Genomic DNA, 17,010 nt, shown 5'->3' with positions numbered 1-17,010 from the left:
CAAACTCGAAGGCATAGGGGTAAAATATGGTTTGGTTCACGGTTTGTAATACAACCCGCCTCCTGTTGTTAACCTACATTAACCCAAACATGAAGTATGTATAATATAAAGGATGATTAATATTTTAGTGTTCAATATACGTTGTACAGTATATGTATATATTGTTTAAAGAAAATGTAGTATACAGTACTCTAAGAAAACCACCGCAACGGTGGCTGTGTGAGACAATTAGCCTGTTAAGAAAACGAGAGCCACCGCCACATCGAGGGAAAGGAGCAGCGGTGGCTGTTACATAGACATACTAATCTCTCACATTACAATGGCCACCTCCACATCCTCGGTGGTGCCCGGTTTTCTTACATTGACATGCTAATCCCTCACAATACAATGGCCACCTCCACAGCTTCCGTAGTCGTGGAGGTATATCAGCTCTCCGATCTTACATTTACACGCAAATTCCATCTCTAGCCCCGCCCAATACCCTTGGGCTACACCCATCTCAAACCGAAATAACATCCTGCTTTAGCAGCTCCCCGCTATATTTTTCCTGCCTCATCAGCTCTCCCGCTATATTTTTTCACCTGATGACGATTGTATTGCGACCAAAACGTCGTGATATTTTTAATTATTTTTCTATCTACGTGGCTTTACCGAAAAACAGAATATAACTCAAACGACGTTTACTTACTCTGGGAGACAAGATGCGTGTATTCATTCGCGCATGTACCATCGCGAGCAGGGCATTTAAGAGTACTTTACTTTACGATGTACACAGGAATCTCGCGGCCAGCCATAGATAGTCAAGCCACAGAGGGCACGGTGAGCGCACTATGCGTTAATAAATATTGTGCTTGTGGTTAAATCCGCGGTTGGCAAAGTTTCCGTGTCGTTTCAACTGTGCACTGTCAGAACAAAGGTTGGTCCACCACTGTAGATATAAATATGGAATATAAAAAGTGCAATCTTAATAAAAACATGTCAAATGCCTGTTATTCAGAAAATATGCCGACCGGTCAACTACTGTATTTCGTCAGAATAGTTGGTTATGAATTACAATTCTAAGGAAATTTTATAGTAATGTTTTATATTGGAGGAACTTCACACCGGTCTCAAGAGTGATGCAAAGTCACACTTTGGATGAAACCATCCAAAGTTGCTCTATTTGACCTATGGATAAAACACAGTTTGGAGTTCCATGTCCTTCACCTTGTTTTAACTCAGCATGGATCCATTTTATGAATTGCCAAAACACTCCATTCCATTACAATTGACTCCACACATGATTTTTCAAAACAATCCTTTAAAAAAAATCGTCATTTGGCACCTGCATATGTTGTAGGGTACTTGGTTGGGTCAAAATAAAAAAAAAACACGACCAATGTTGTGTTGCACCTTGTGAAGTCTTCCATCTTTCTTTAAAAGCTCTAAACGTATACATGGTCAAAACCCAGCCTCTATGTAAGCAGCACTATACAAACATGGTTAATAATTAAATCTAAATATTTAAGGGGTTGAACAGTGGCACCACAGTACTTCATTGCACTCCAGTGACCCAAGTTCGAATCCGAATGCCCAATTCCGTTCACTCCAGAAGCAATATTTCAACTGACCTTGGCCCCCACCCTCTTCACACACCCACACTTAACATCGTGGCAAAGCTTGGCCAAATGTCAAGTAACCCCCATGATTACATGGCATGCTTTAGCCTTCATCTAGCAGTGGATTGAGGCTGACATTATTTAAAGAAACGATTAACTGTATTATTACAGAACAAGTGTTGTAATAAGCAATAATCATACAACTATTCAGGAATACAAATTATGTTCACATCACTGGCTAAGCCAGTGGGGGGGGGGGGGGGTGGCACATGCCCCCCCCCCAATGATCCGATCGAAATCCCAAATTTCGATCGGATCATTGTAGTTTATTAGTAATAAATCGGCATTTTGTGACCGCCACTGTGTAGCATATTATTACGTGATAAGACAATAGTCCGAGTCCATAATTGGCAATAAGTAACGGTAAAACAGTTATAAGTGACTCAGAATTGTGCGCAGTTGCGTATACAGTACACGACGTCCCTGAAGGCAAACACCTTCAGCGAACGCGATGCCGGTCACACAACGCGGTTCGAATTCGACCCTCGATCGATGGCTGCGCCATCGCCGCACACGCGTCGAATAAAAAGCAAGGGACAAGTCCTTATTTACCAACTACCATTTTTCATTGAAGGGGTTGCCCCCCCTACCTGAAAATCTTGGCTCCGCCATTGGTTCACTTTACATTGCATTGAATTGCACATGTTCTATTTTTCAATGTATGCTAATTATTTGCAAATAATTAACGTAGTGTGCAATTCACCACGCAGGTCTCACTGTGTAACCTCCAGAATACACTTAAGTGTTGATTATATGTAATAAACCAGTCGTATACGTTACGGGAGAAAGAAATGCTGTTGAAAACCGGGTAAATATAAAGTGGTTAAATATGGGTGAACTGCAATCTAAATTGATGGATTTTACGACAAAAATATGAAATTACTGGAAACCCCCAAAACATTTTCAATCTAGCTTTGAAAGCATCTCAGAAGTCAGATATTTTCAGTTCCATGGACAAGCAGCACACCAGTTCCATGTGGCTTTTAGAGAGAAGCATTTTTTTTAATGCGATGGTTAACACATGCCCGTGTAATATAGAAAAACGTAATCAGCTCCTCATGTAGTCTGGGCATACGGGGTGCATAGTGGAGGACAGAGAGCTTGAGACAATGGCATGCACGATCTTTTCGGTAAGATTACCTTAAAATTAAAGTCAGTTAAGCCGAGAGAAAATTTATTTTCCACATTTTTGGAGTAACGTGATCAAATCTACAATTAGTCGTGTGGAACAATTAAAACAGATCATGGGAGAACATACTAATTTAGACAGCAAAAGTTTACAAAGAAATCGTTGAATTGAATGCGACCGGACTGCGACGACTCAATGATTTATGAGCCTATTAAGCAACGCACACAATGCTCTTCAGCGAATTGAACTTGTTTCATTTAGACAAAACTTCCACAACATTTTAAAAATCAACATTTCATTAATCAATATTAAACCAGTTTAAATCCAAGATAATTTACACAATCCAAGCATGAGGTTATAAAAAACCGTTAGAGAAATAGGATAGCATAAGGATAATATAAATTAGGATATATGACCAAGCACTGTAATAAAATCTGCTGTAAGGACTCATGAAAACATACTTTTTGCATTGGGATTTTTTTTATCTGGACATAATTTGTAAGGAAGAATACGTCAAGGAATACAGTAGCAAATTAATAAAATAACATCAATACATCGAGGGCCTGATGATGAATATTTTTTCGAGTAAAAGCCTCCAGTCCTACAGTTATTGGCTGAAGCGCTCGTTCAAGATCCAACCTCGTTTACACAATGGAAATGAGTGTATAACGAAAACATTAAAAAAGGATATCAAGAGATAACCTAAACTACCGCATGTAAAAGTCACATGAATGAAGCAGGTTTAAGCGTGGGTCCAGTACAAATGGCAGATATACATGCACACGTTAATCACTAAAGTCAACTCACCAATGCAATTTTCCTTAGTACCAAGACAACTGGAAAATGTACACGAATGTAACGTGACGTCTATTGAATGTTTTATTTACTGGATTCTAAAGAAAAGAAATAAAATTAGTAAAATAATTTTTACTATTTTCCCCAACAAATATTCTATCACATTTTGCAGCAGGCTACAATTGAGCATAAAAAGGGGCCAAAATACTGCCTCATTTCCAAAGTTATGGTCTTGTGAACGCATGTGAATTACCCAATTTTCTTCCCCCTCCATTGAATTTTGCAACAGGGCAGCAGGGTTAACACATTTAAACGCCAAAGCATCAGCAAAAAAGAGACTTACAAATTTTGGTCTCCACCACAAACTTAAGCCACAGCAAGCTCCTCCTTACATGATGTGCCAACATTTCCGAAGACACGGAACAAAAACTATGCTTAACTATCCGTAATATATTATTACGTGTACCATTATTAAAGTATCAGGAAATAATTTACGAGTCGCTTGATTCAACCACACCGACATTGCCTGCACATCAGCACACCTCCAACCATTAAGATGCTCCCTGCATCAGTGGAAAACTGCCAGCCTCAATTTCTTGCAGTGCACCGCAGCTCAATTGTAGACCCTGCTGCTCCGCGAACACGCTTCACTCGCTCCGTTGAAAAACATTTGCGGCAGCTGCCTGATACACGCACTTACCATTCTCTCTCCCAGTGCCAACTCCACAGCAAGGGGTACACGATACAATGCTTTGTTCTAGATGTTTGTGTGCAGCATTGTGCCCATTACATTATTGTGTGGCCGGAGGAACAGCGAGCCTTCTACCCTGCTATTCATAAAGCAATGCATCGTGTACCCCTGACCTCTCAATACACCTAAAGTAGGGTTGCCCAGACTTCTCAAAAATGTGGTTCCATATTCATGCTTCAGTAGCGCTGCTGGTACTGTTCATCCCAGCGGGCCTGCTGTTGGAACTGCGGGTGCTGCTGCCGGAAGGCTGGCTGCTGCTGTCTGGCCCAACCTTTCTCCTCTCCATAGCCCTGCGAGCCCATGCCGTGGGTCGGCTGCGAGGGCATTTGTTGCTGCTGCATCAGTGGCCGCTGTTGCTGCTGCTGTTGTTGCGGTGGCGACCGAAACATGGGTGCTTGCGGCTCCACCAAAGCCGCCGACTGCCCCTTCTGCGACACGGCGGCCGATGCCTGCTTAACGAGCTGCGATATCGCCGGACCGCTCTGCATGAGCATGTCAAGCGCCTTGCGCACGTTGGGGTTATCCAGGTCAATAGACGACGGGTTTACAGTGGTGGGACCGACTGTCGTGCTGGTCGCTCCCCCGGAGGTGACGCGCTCCTGCTGTTGCTGGTGTGGAGGCACCAGTTGCTGCTGCTGCTGCTGCGACGGCATTCGCACACCTTGGTCGGAGAAATCCCTGCCCATGCTGCCGTAGTTGCCGTAACCACCGACCTGACCCTGACCTCCCTGCGCAGAAGTGGTGGCGCGCGGCTGCAGCGCATCCTCCATGGGTGCGTGGCTCAACTCGGACTGCGCACCTACCGACGGCGTTCCTGGCAGCCAGCGTGAGTTGCGTCGCGGCGGGGAGACAGGACGCGACGCCGCCACTTGCCCCATGTTGTTCGCCTGCTGTCTGCCCGCCATGTGGCCCGATGGGGGCAAGCTCCCCTGCCTCCCCATCCCCGCCGCCATTGCACCGCCACCGCCGCCGTTGTTGTTACCGCTGTTAAAAGCAGCGCCGGGCGCGTCGGCCGCCGCTCTGTTACCGTACGCACCTACGGCTTTGCTTGCCATGTTGGGCAGTTGTTGGTCAAGTCTCTGGTGAGCCTGTGGTGTGTTCTGTTGAAGATGGTGCATTCCAATCCCTCCCTCAGCCAAGCGTGGCGGGGCGGCTGGCTGATTACGCATTCCTGGCACACAATTGAAATCAAAATATATAATGTGACGTGTTAAAGAGGCTACATTGACTATTTTTTTCTAGAAATGTGTTCTCTTCGTAGAGGAAAGCTGCTAGATGTGAAAAAGGTGTCACGCCTTACCAAGTTTAGTTTCTGTACTGCAGTAATGAAAATGGTTAAATTCTAAAATCACCCTTGCTGAAGGAGATAATAACAAATTGAAAAATGGGAATTAGCAAAAAAACTATAAAATAATATTCACATACCCCGAGCCAAAATAAATGCAATGCCAGAAAAAATTACACTGAAAAACAGACCGTATGAAGACATTTTAAAGTGAGCCTCTCCACCAAATTTGTTTTCCTGCTATTTACAAACTGAATATTAAGATTAGGGCTTTAGGCAGATAATATAACAGCTTATGTAAACACTGCAAAAATAATTTCTTCAAGGCAGAATTCAAAATTTTAGCTGAAGGAAAAAAAACCGAGCGAGATGAGACATCTCGTTTACTCAGGTGTCCATTTAAAATGTTGATTTTGCACAATCGTTAAATGTTGCGAATGATATTCACAGGGTCTTTAACTGTAACATTACAGCATTAGGCAAATACACTGACAATTATCTATAAGAATGACTGGGTGAAAACAATTATCAAAACTCGCAACTTGGTGTAAACCAATTGTGGTCATGTGATGCAACAATCCATCGAGCTCCTGCATGCAAGCTAATTCCATTGCTCCATCTCGGGTTTGTGTCCTCCTTTAGCTGCCACCCAATCATTGGCCTTGACCACAAGTCATCACAGGTCATCACCTCTTCTCGTGCTCTCTACAACCCCACTTTTCTTAAAATTGTCTCTGTGTGGACACTTATTTGCAGAGCAACCGCAGTTTTTTAATCACTGCCTGGCCAATTATTCACCTAACACAGTTAATATTCAAAACCCTTGGCTTGTATTTCTAGGCAGTGATTGCAAATTTCTTTGCAGGTTCCCTAGTCATTTGGTCTCATCAAAAGAACCCATACACACATCAACCGACTAGTGCTGCAATTAATCGTCAATTCAATTAATCAATGACAAAATATATATTTGAAGTTAATTAACTGTCTGCCATTTTAAAATGGTATTTAAAAAATGGCATTTTAAAATGGTATTTTAAAAATGGCATTTTAAAATGGCAGATGCTAGAAAGCTGGGGACCGAGCACCGAATGGCTTACGCAATTAAAAACATTGCGTGGGCCACGTTTTTTCAAATTTCTCATTCCCCGCGGCATTTACGCACAGGGATTGCGTAAATGTCCAAGAAAATGTACGTTTGATAGCGAGCAACCGTAAGTCTGCAATTACTCTGCTAGCTGCATGGAAGAGATCAGTATTTTTACTTGTGCTTGAGCAGTTGTGTCTTCTTTGAGGCTGTTGGCATTGTCTTTGTTAAGTTTTGTTTTTGTGCGTTGTGCATGTGGTTTGAGTGTAGAGTTGGAGCTGTTGTTGTGGAGTATGGTTGTGGTGGTGTGCTTTGTGATGAATGATTGTAATCATTTCAGCAGCTGGTGTTTGGCTGTGTTGTTTGAGCACTTGTAGTGAGTGTATGGTTTTAGTTGTGGTTGAACAGTTGTGGCTGCAACAGTTGTGCTATATGGTTGTGGTTGCTTCAGCGGTTGATGTGTATGATTGTGGTTGAGTGATTAACATATTTTTCGAACAATGCAATACACTTATAAGATTGACATTGCAATATACTATATCAATATTGATCACTTTTCTAACATGGTTAACTATTGACGAGATAATAAACTGTAACATGAGCAACACTGCTGTGCTTACCTCTGCCACGCACGCACCTTTATTGCGCAGCTCCTGCTAAATTGTGGGTCAATTTCATGGAAACGGACACCCGGATCACGAAGTGTCCACCTCAAATGTGAAGTTCACTCCTCTCCCAAGAAGAGAAGCGGAGCTGATGCTGCTGCTGCAGCAGAAGCAGCGTCCATGGGAAGTGGTGCCAAAATCCCCGTTGCAGCCGACCGGCCAGTGGAGTGGGAGTGATGACGTAATCCATAGCGATGGCCAATGTGCCATCCACGTCTGTAAACTTCGCTTTTCTCACTACAAATTTTTCATTGCGTACACTGGTCCGCTTCCTGCTTAGATTTACGCAATGTTTCTGCGCCCAGGCCCCTGGCCTCCATAACAAGAGAAACTCACCTTTGATGTGGCAATGACGACGACTTCAAGATTTCTTGACCTCAATCTTGGTAGGCTTATTGTAGTGTTATAGATGTAATGTCATTACACTAATAACTTACAGCCCTTTGTAAATAACTACATTGTTTTGGTGATTATAATAATCAACTTGTAAAGTGTTCAAGTTATACTTTGAGTGTAAGGTTTAGTTTTGTTTGTTACTATATGAATGGAGTAGTGCTCTTATTCATATAGTAGTTATACATGAAAATAAAACGTTATTGTAGCGGTGGAATTCAACCGTGATCTGAACGTGGCTCTCTCACTCCAGCGCTGTCCTACCAGACAGTCTCGCTCCCTTCACCTGATGAAGGCCGCTTGTGTTGTGGCCGAAACGTCGTGAGAATATTATTGTGTTATTTTATTTTATCAATTTATTATTTTATTCTCATTCTACGTGACTTTACCGAAAGAACCAAAGAAAATTATGAGGTATTGTTAGTCTTATTTTACTGGTTTAAACTCGTAATAGTATGAGCGTATGTGCAGTGTTCATATTATATACTTTAGTTTCATAGTCCAGTAGTGCTGGAATTAAAGTCAAGTTTCATGGCTTCAGTCACAGTTAGCATAAAATATATTTTACAATCTTCCTGGATAATGCTTTAACATTGCCTACGAGACACCACCAACGCCTACCACTTATCTGCAGCAACCCCAAGACACAAAGCACCAGAAAGAGTGCCCCTAGAGTCCCCCGCACGCTGCCACCATACCTCTTTCGCTGAGCGCCTTTTCGCGCAGAAAGCGCACTTGCTCCGAGATGCGATCCAGCTCTTCCAGGGACATGTCCTTCCCCTCGCTCAGAGCGCTGCGTAGCGACGACAGCGAGTTGGCATGCTGCGCGTAGGCCGCTGGCGCTGCCGCCTGCTCACTCGGGTACCCGGACGTGTTGCCGCGCGCGGGACCGGACCGGTAAGGTGAATCTGCGGGCGACGCTCGCGCATGTAGGGGTGGGGCCAGGGTGTCCAGAGCTGGTGGGGCGCGCGCGGGGGCCTGTGTCGAAAAGCTGGTTCGGAATTCCGGCACTTCCGAGAAACGGTTCGGCCGCTGCTGGCGCCGCAAGACGCTGTCGGCGCGCTCGGCTGCTTGTCTGGCGATCTCACTCCGCCGCCGCTCGCGTAGGTTGCCCATGTAAGTCTCAAACTCGCGACCCACGAGCTCCATGGCCATGGGCAGAGGCGTGTCGTGGTGCTCTGGTGGAAAACGCGATGTTTATGGCGCCACATCAAAGCTACCTGGATAAAGTCAAACACTACAAACGCCACCTTCGGTGTCATCAAAACAGAGATTTTTTTTTCTGTAAGCCCAACATAGGTTTATTCAATCTTTGTTTCCATTTATTTGAAAGGAACACAAAGGGGGAAACGATATTGCATTGCAAAAAAATACTGTCACACATTGCACCTATGGATGTATGCAAAATTATATTTTGCCAATCGATAATTACGTATAATTTGAAATTAAAACACGAACAGTGCACGTGGAAACAATAATTCAACTTCCCTATTGGGTGACAAACATTTTCAATCATGGCTGGTGACACCAAACGCAAGTTAACATATTGCTGTGAAAAAAAAATAAAGTTTGCACAACTTTTACAAGACCAGCCTTCATCATCAGGCCTACAGAAAGCCTTCACCAATTTCAACGATTCTCCCATGGCGGCGTGTGAATCCCTTCGCACTTTTTCCGACTTTATGGAGCGGCAAGCTAGCCGGCCCCATCCACAAATGAAGCTTGCCTTTCGGTTGCCACGATGCATATGGGGGTCGGAGGGCTTACGTTGCTTGTTCCCCTGAAGGACGTGGACGGAGCAACAGTTGTGCGTCACGTGTGGGGGCATCACGGCGATGGCGAAGGCGGAGCCCCCATTCCTTACATCGTTCAGGGCCTGGCCCAGGAGGTTCTGCGAGCTCAGCATGATGAGATCCACAGTGAGGCCCATATCCCGAGCTTGCCTGCCTATATTCTCTGCATAGTCCCTGCAACACCACAGGACCAATAAGTCAGGAATGGAACAATAAAAATTGTGTCACATACTTAAATGAATATTTGGTAGCAGTCATCGTCATAGGCAGTTCTGAGTCAGTCTCTCTTCCGAACATCCACCAGCGAATTCTCAAAAACTGATACTAATTTTACAGAACACAGATGTCGTATGGGCTGAGTCTTTCTGACTGGGCTATCAGTTATTAAATGTTTGATTGTAATGCGAGCACACTTTACAAGATGCCCTCCCAGCTAAATAAGAAAAACGTTTAACAAATTCACGACAATATAAATTTGAGGCTCTAAGGGTTAACGTATGTGTTTATATCAAATCACCAACAATGATGCGACAGTGGGCCTGAATTTCAGACTCTCACCAAAAATGTACCTTCAATTATAGTAAATTTTCCAATTTCAGCTGAGTTGATGATTAGAAGGCAGCATCCATTGTCAAAGTTTGGTTTTGCAATTCTGCTAAATATAATTCTACTGACAAGTGGTTGACTACGTCAGATACTCAAAAGTTCCATGAAAGAACTGGTCTGAGATCAAGCCAGTAAGAGGAGAATGGTGCACGGAGATGATCATTATTAGTAATTCAAAATTCCCAATTTTTTTCAGTGCTGAAACTTCAGTCGAATAATTTTACTTAATTATTTTCCAGCAGCAATAGCCAATCCATTGCTATTTCATATATAAACGTTTAAAAGTATCAACCATGACTTTGTGTAAAAGTCAAGTTTTTTTTGTTTAAACCCAAAAACGATTGAAGCTTTCGTGAAATAGGAACGTTGTGATTGTTAAATTTTACATAAGAAAATATTAGGAGTTGTACTTCGTTTACGTGTGTATTCATTTTCAGTTACAGAATGTAAAATTCTACATTTCCGGATGAGAATTCCTCCAGCCTAAAGTCTCCACCTAGTGTCAATACGGCATCACTGTAAGAATATCCGTTTCCCATTACATGGGAATTTCAGCCAAATATGATGTAATCACTTACTTAAATGGCAAGGTAAATAACATCCTGCAGTCAATATGGAGCAGATGCTAGTGGCAGATCCACACGAAATGTCACCACTCACTTTTGCTGCCGGGAAGCCACAATGACAACACAGTCCACAGGTCTCTCACTGTCGTACTGTTTTTGAATTTCATCATAAAACTTTAGGTAGAGCTCTTCACGCTTGATTTCATCTCCTGACCAAAATATAGATAAAAGCATTTAGCGTAAGATATCGCTCAAATATTACAATTTTCCTAAAATTTCTAATGCTGTCCGGTGAAGCAAGCTGCAGTAATAAAAAAAATCTTTCAGCACATTTGATGATATATCTAATTCACCCTACATGTTAAAAACTGTAACATACTTTATCAATGTCATCTCAAAAAGTGACAAGTTAGAACTAAAGAGTTTGCAGGGCAGAATTATAGATGGCACCAGCAAATAAAACATTAAAAACTGGAGCTGCTAAGTTTGTGTATGCAAGAGAAAAAAGCCAAGCACATTACATAATGCACTGCAGTCCCTTCATCTATATATTTTTTTTGCAAACGTTTTTGAATATAATTTATATTTAGATCACACACATGATATAATAAGCTTACAGACCTGATGAAGGCATGTCTCTGGCTGGTAGCTGGTCTTCATCATCGTATGATGGCCCTCTACAAAATTCAATAAAACAACAAAAAAAACACCATTACACCATTTCTCACAACCAAAAATATAACTCAAAATACCAATCGTGCTCTGCAATGAATACTCCAGTTACCTGAAAGGTGGCTCGCTTTGGTTGTCTCCACCCCACAGCGAAGTGTTGGGTCCGTTATTTCCAAAGCCACCCCTGCCAGGCATGCCCCCCCTGCTTGACATGCCCCCCCTGCTGGACATGCCCCCCCTACCGGGCATTCCCCCTCTTTCGTGCATGCCCCCTCTTTCGTGCATGCCCCCTCTTTCGTGCATGTCTCCTCTTTCGTGCATGTCTCCTCTTTCGTGCATGCCCCCTCTTTCGTGCATACCCCCTCTTTCTCGCATGCCCCCTCTTCCGTAAATGTCCCGTCTTTCGTGCATGCCGCCTCTATCAATCATACCTCCTCTGCCAGCCATGCCCTCCCTATCGAACATGTTGCCTCTACCACCCATGCCCTCCCTATCGCGCATGCCATCTCTTCCAGCCATGCCCTCCCTATCGAGCATGCCCCCTCTGTCGTGCATGCCCCCCCTGTCGTGCATGCCCCCCCTGTCGTGCATGCCCCCTCTGTCGTGCATGCCCCCTCTGTCGTGCATGTCCCCCCTGCCGTGCATGTCCCCCCTGCCGTGCATATCCCCCCTGCCGTGCATGCCCCCCATGCCACCCCTATTGGGCATCCCCCCTCTGCAAGGCATTCCACCCCGGCCAGGCATGCTGCCCATAAGTGGTTTGCTGTTCATTATGTAATGGGGACCGCCATGGAACACAGGCCGCTCATTCCGCGAGACCATCCTGTCCCGGGATGGGAAAAGCCGTGGCACCCTCCTGTCATCCCTCTCCCGCGAGGCCCTCCGCTCGCGTGACCCCTCCTTTGAACGCCTGCGGTCGTCACGGCGCTCCCGGCTGGCACGCTTTTCTCTGCCACTCCTTGCTGATGAGTCGCGGTGGCCATCGCGAGACGAGGGTGACCGGGACTTATCACGGGTCGAGCGGTGCCTCGAGTCTTGGCCCGATGACCGCTCAGGAGACCGCCTGGGAAGAAAGCTTCCATGCATTACCGTGCATGCAGACGCCACCTGAAAATAAACTTGCAAACATTGGCCGAACTTTTGCAAAACACAGGTGCCGAGCTACTGGGATTAATACAAACATGAGCATAAAGGCAATTTATTTATTTTAATGAGAAATAAGACATGCAAGGATAACTATAAAACCATTATATATTTTTATGAACATTCTAGAAAAAATTACCACGAATATTTTTTTATGTTGCATGTTTTTGACATTGACTTAAAACTCTGGTGCTCAAAAATGCATTTAACAATCAAACAATGGTCACTAGATATATCGTTCAGCTTGCTATAAAAACAGCAAAAACAAATACTGACCTCTTTGAATCATCATTTCTGTAGAAATCACAATTATAACAATGTTAAATAATATAAAAACAATTAAACATTCATCTAACCATCAGCCAAGGGAGGTGTATTCACAACACTCAATAGTAAAATTACCAAAGCGTGCATCTCATTCTTAAAATGGTGTGAAATATAAATAAGCAAAAGACCAAGTGAAGTGGCCGAGATTGTTTATATATTAATAACATCAATGTTAAAACCAGGCACACATGTCTATTAGTCTTGGTAACAGCTAAGATTTACAGTCATATCATATACATAAAAAGATTGCCATTGTAAGACATATCAAGTGTCTTGTCAACCACACAACTCAAATATTTAAGAAAAAAACCCGAACATTAAAATGAAAGAAAATACACAAAGGATGGCGTCACCGACTCTTCAAATAGAATTGAGAATTTCCATTAAAATATAATGGATATACACAAATGTCATCAAAACAAGTGGTTAATCAAGTGATACATATATATTGAACTATTAAACACACTTGCTGCAAAAACTATTGAATGAGTGGTTTATACACAGAACTTCAAATTAAAATGGCCATTTTCAAGTTAATCTTGAATGATTTTTCAAAGGCTTTCCATAAGGGTGTCTTTCTGAAATAATGTACCCAGACAATTCCACTGCAGATTTTATGCATCCGTGTAAAAATGTCAGTAAAGTCTGAAGTGTAATTATGTGCTCGATTAAGTAAACTGTATGTCAGAGGGGCAGAAAGGCCACTTGTGATTTGCCGACGCGAATGAAGATGCTTTGTGACTAGAACACAATCAATAACTGTCTTGCAACTACACATGCAGATTTCATATGAAAATTGTTTGACATCGGCAATGCCAGAAAGCTGTTTTAAAGACAAACATTTTACAAAGGTGGCTAAACCACGGATTTTTGCTCGTGATTCAATGTTGACAACGTTTTGTTTAAATGTTGAACATTGTAAATAAACTAAATGTATACCACATTCAGATTATTTGGGTCTTTCGGTACAGTCACATAGATAGGTTGAAAGTCACGTAGATAGGTTCAAAGAAACTATCTACGTGACTTTACCAAAATACCCAAAGAATATGAATTCATGCAGTCACGAAAGCTTTAACTCAAGATTTATGCCAAATTAAATTTCATATCTTTAGGAACCTGCATAAAAAACATCACATTGGTTAAATGTTTAGGCTCTTCAGTAGAATAATTATGTAACTTTCAGAGAAACCACTTACACATATATATGAATAAGATTATTGACAGAAAGCAACAAAAAAATATTAGAACATGTTTTTCAGTAAAAAAAACTATAACATCATTTAGTAAAATTTCCAAATCACTATGTAAAGTGTGACAAGCTCCAAAGTGAAATTTGCTTCCATTGTTTGACAATATGGTAGCTAAAATTGTTAGAATGGTTGTAGTTACATTAATGTATGCATGAGCAACACAAAAAGGCTTTCATAATTAAAAGTGAATCTCTACAAGGCAAACAAGTGGTTCAAAATGTCCAGATGGCATAGAAACAAAAATACTTTTCAATCCTTTAAAACACATGCGTGCACGCCATTCATAGAAATGTTGGTGTTTGGGGCTGAGGACTGATTTCTTTTACCTTTTGTCACTTTTTGGTGGACTGACTTTAGGCATTGGTCTCTTTCCACTCTGAAACCACACAAATCTCTGCAATAAAGTAGTGATGACAGAGATTTAATAAGACAGCATGTCAACACAACAGTTAAAAAAACTGAAAAAAGCTAAGTCAAATGTGGTGCACAATGGTCATAAATCACAAATGCTAAGCCTGTATAATTTAAGAATTATGTTATAACATGGGATAAATGCTTGTCTTAATTGGCTTACCAATGATGTTGCATGCATATCAAATTCTAAATATGCACTGCACTGTAATTTAACAAAATATATGCACGAGTTGGATTATAAATGATGGAACTTTATGTGAAATCCATGTAATTTGGCATCAAAAATTGTCTTGAAATGAACCATTTGCATGCAACCATACCCCACCAGTGTTTGGTAATGCAGGGTGGACATTAATCATGAAATTATCAGAGGCACTAACGAATACTTATTTTTCAAATGTCCTGCACCACAATATTTACAAACACATCCTGTGCAGAACACCTTATTTTTTGCTAAATATATTTTATCCATGACAATCTCTCCAAGCTTTTGTGTCAGCTGAAAAGTGGAAACAGCGAAATATAATGTACATAGTGCACCACTTTGTAAAAGCACTGAATATTTCTGCGTTTCACATTTTAAGAAATTACATGAAGGCATGTGGAGTGTTACCATAGTTATGGAAAATAGCTGCGCAATAGCCAAAGCGATATACGGCACTCCCAACTTACTTAAAAGAGGTAACATTTAGAAGGTAATTATCTGTTATTTTAGCTCGTATGCAACGGAATAATTCAATGGCTTGGCTTATACTAAACTGAAAAGCACCTTCCCAGGGTGGACTAAAGTTCGTCTGAGTAGGCTTTACATGGCATTTTGAGGCTTTATAATAATCGCGTATATTTCCGTTTAATGAACCCTAATTGGTTCCAAGTCCACTTAGCGACCAATGTTGGAGTTTAGTGAAGTTCAACAGCAGTTTCCCCGACCACCATATAATAAAACGTAGCAGTGAGATGTGCACAATACTAAGGTAACATTCGTATTGCGTTCTAGCAAATCGGGGAACAACGTGACAGCATTAAAGTGCAGTACTGCACTATTACTTTAGCTGCACCGCTGCCTACACCGACTAGGGACCATCCATTTATTACATTCGCAAAAATCTGTCAAAAACTTGACCCCCCCCTCCCTGCACGCATGAGTACTTTTTACACCCCACACTACCTGCGTGCGTACGCTTGACGCACCACCCCCCCCCCCGAATCCTATAGAACGGCCGATATTTCCACCGGACTATCTAACTCATTTGAAGGCCAATGTAGAAAAAAATATTATCGAGGTATCGAGGCTTCACCCGCCTCCCCCCGTTTCCTATGCGTACGCACATTGTCAGTAGACCTCCCCCCATACGCAAGCGTACGCATTTGGGTTAACCCTCCTCCATGCGTACGTACTAAATGGATGGCCCCCTACCTCATGGTCGCTCAGTTGCTGAGGATCTGACGAGATCGGAGTTGCTTTCCGACTGATTTGGTCATTGGCCGCCTTCAGAGTGCCCAAGCAACAACGTTCGAAAACGCATTTTTCTGCAAATCGTAATTGCCCGCTGTTCAAATGGCTGTTATCCTTTGGCGATGTCTTGACCGTGCATTGATTACAACGGGATGCCTGTAACGTGCATGAGGGGGTTTCTCTCATTTAATTATTCGCGTTTAAAATGTGCATCTATAACAGGCCTTTATTGTATGACATGCACAGCCCAACCGGCGTGGCCTGAATTTTCGAAAGTTTAGATGCGACCGATGTTTTGACGCTTCTACGTACGCAGTGCTGTCAAACAAAGCTTTCATTTTCCACCGTCTTTACTCAACCTATAAAACAATGCACGGCTGCACACGTTATTCCAACTGTACGAGCAGCCCAATAAAGCCCTTCCAAATACAATTTTTAGAAGTACGCTCAAAATGTGCGTAACAAGGCAAGACCTCGAACGTGGCGCAAACGAATCGAAACTGTATCCGTGCATCGCAACAGTAGGCTATTACACATTTTTCGACTCGCATGTTGAGCATTCGTGCGATTCAGCCATCCTCGCTGTCAAGGGAAGTTTTTTGTTTGCAACGTTTATCGCGAACGAGAAGACGCGCGAGGCGATGCGAGGCGAGCGGGGCAGGCTGCAACGTTCGCACGAAGGCCGCGCTCGCCTACATAGGGCGTTCCGATTTGCCCGGCGCAGTTTGCTTTCTGCTCACCTTGATGTCAACCGGGCTCGGCTTCAACAATGACAACGCGATTGCTGGACGTTAAATTGAAATGGAATTGTTTTTTTTTCTCCCACCTCAAAGGTGCTTGCCGAGGCCAACGCGGTCAAGCGCTAAGATGGCGGGGGTGAGGATGTAAGGGCGGGAAACCGCGGAGTTCACTTCCGGAGCAAAGTCGATTCCACTTCGCGATCAGAATCGATGCTTTCAATTGTTTCACTCTGCCGTACTTAACGCTGCGGAGTCGATTATACTACGCGGTTGGAATCGG

At 42.8% G+C, this 17,010-nt stretch overlaps 1 protein-coding gene and 1 long non-coding RNA gene across 3 annotated transcripts; both read right to left on the bottom strand.

The window, feature by feature from the left end:
• Positions 1-2,628: 2,628 nt before the first annotated feature.
• LOC116945896 (nuclear receptor coactivator 5-like) lies at positions 2,629-11,966 on the bottom strand. Of its 2 annotated transcripts, XM_032960552.2 has the most exons (6): positions 11,510-11,966; positions 11,347-11,402; positions 10,820-10,934; positions 9,528-9,727; positions 8,459-8,938; positions 2,629-5,504 (listed from the first exon to the last, which is right to left on the bottom strand). In XM_032960552.2, the coding sequence occupies exons 1-6, from the start codon at positions 11,950-11,952 to the stop codon at positions 4,510-4,512; spliced, it is 2,289 nt and encodes a 762-aa protein (XP_032816443.2). In that variant the 5' UTR covers positions 11,953-11,966; the 3' UTR covers positions 2,629-4,509. The 2 variants fall into 2 exon arrangements, with proteins under 2 accessions (XP_032816443.2, XP_032816444.2); XM_032960553.2 differs by having other exon boundaries at positions 11,347-11,965.
• Positions 11,967-12,966: 1,000 nt separating this feature from the next.
• LOC116945899 (uncharacterized) lies at positions 12,967-16,967 on the bottom strand. Its single transcript, XR_004403389.2, has 2 exons — positions 16,731-16,967; positions 12,967-14,514 (listed from the first exon to the last, which is right to left on the bottom strand). It is a non-coding gene; the product is annotated as an uncharacterized LOC116945899 (long non-coding RNA).
• Positions 16,968-17,010: the final 43 nt, after the last annotated feature.

The sequence above is a fragment of the Petromyzon marinus genome, chromosome 25 (assembly GCF_048934315.1).
Source record: "Petromyzon marinus isolate PM22_M1 ecotype Great Lakes invasive population chromosome 25, UKy_Petmar_22M1.pri1.0, whole genome shotgun sequence".
NCBI classification, from domain to species: Eukaryota; Metazoa; Chordata; class Hyperoartia; order Petromyzontiformes; family Petromyzontidae; genus Petromyzon; species Petromyzon marinus.
The sequence above is the reverse complement of the archived record's forward strand: the minus strand, read 5'-3'. Positions and strand labels throughout refer to the sequence as shown.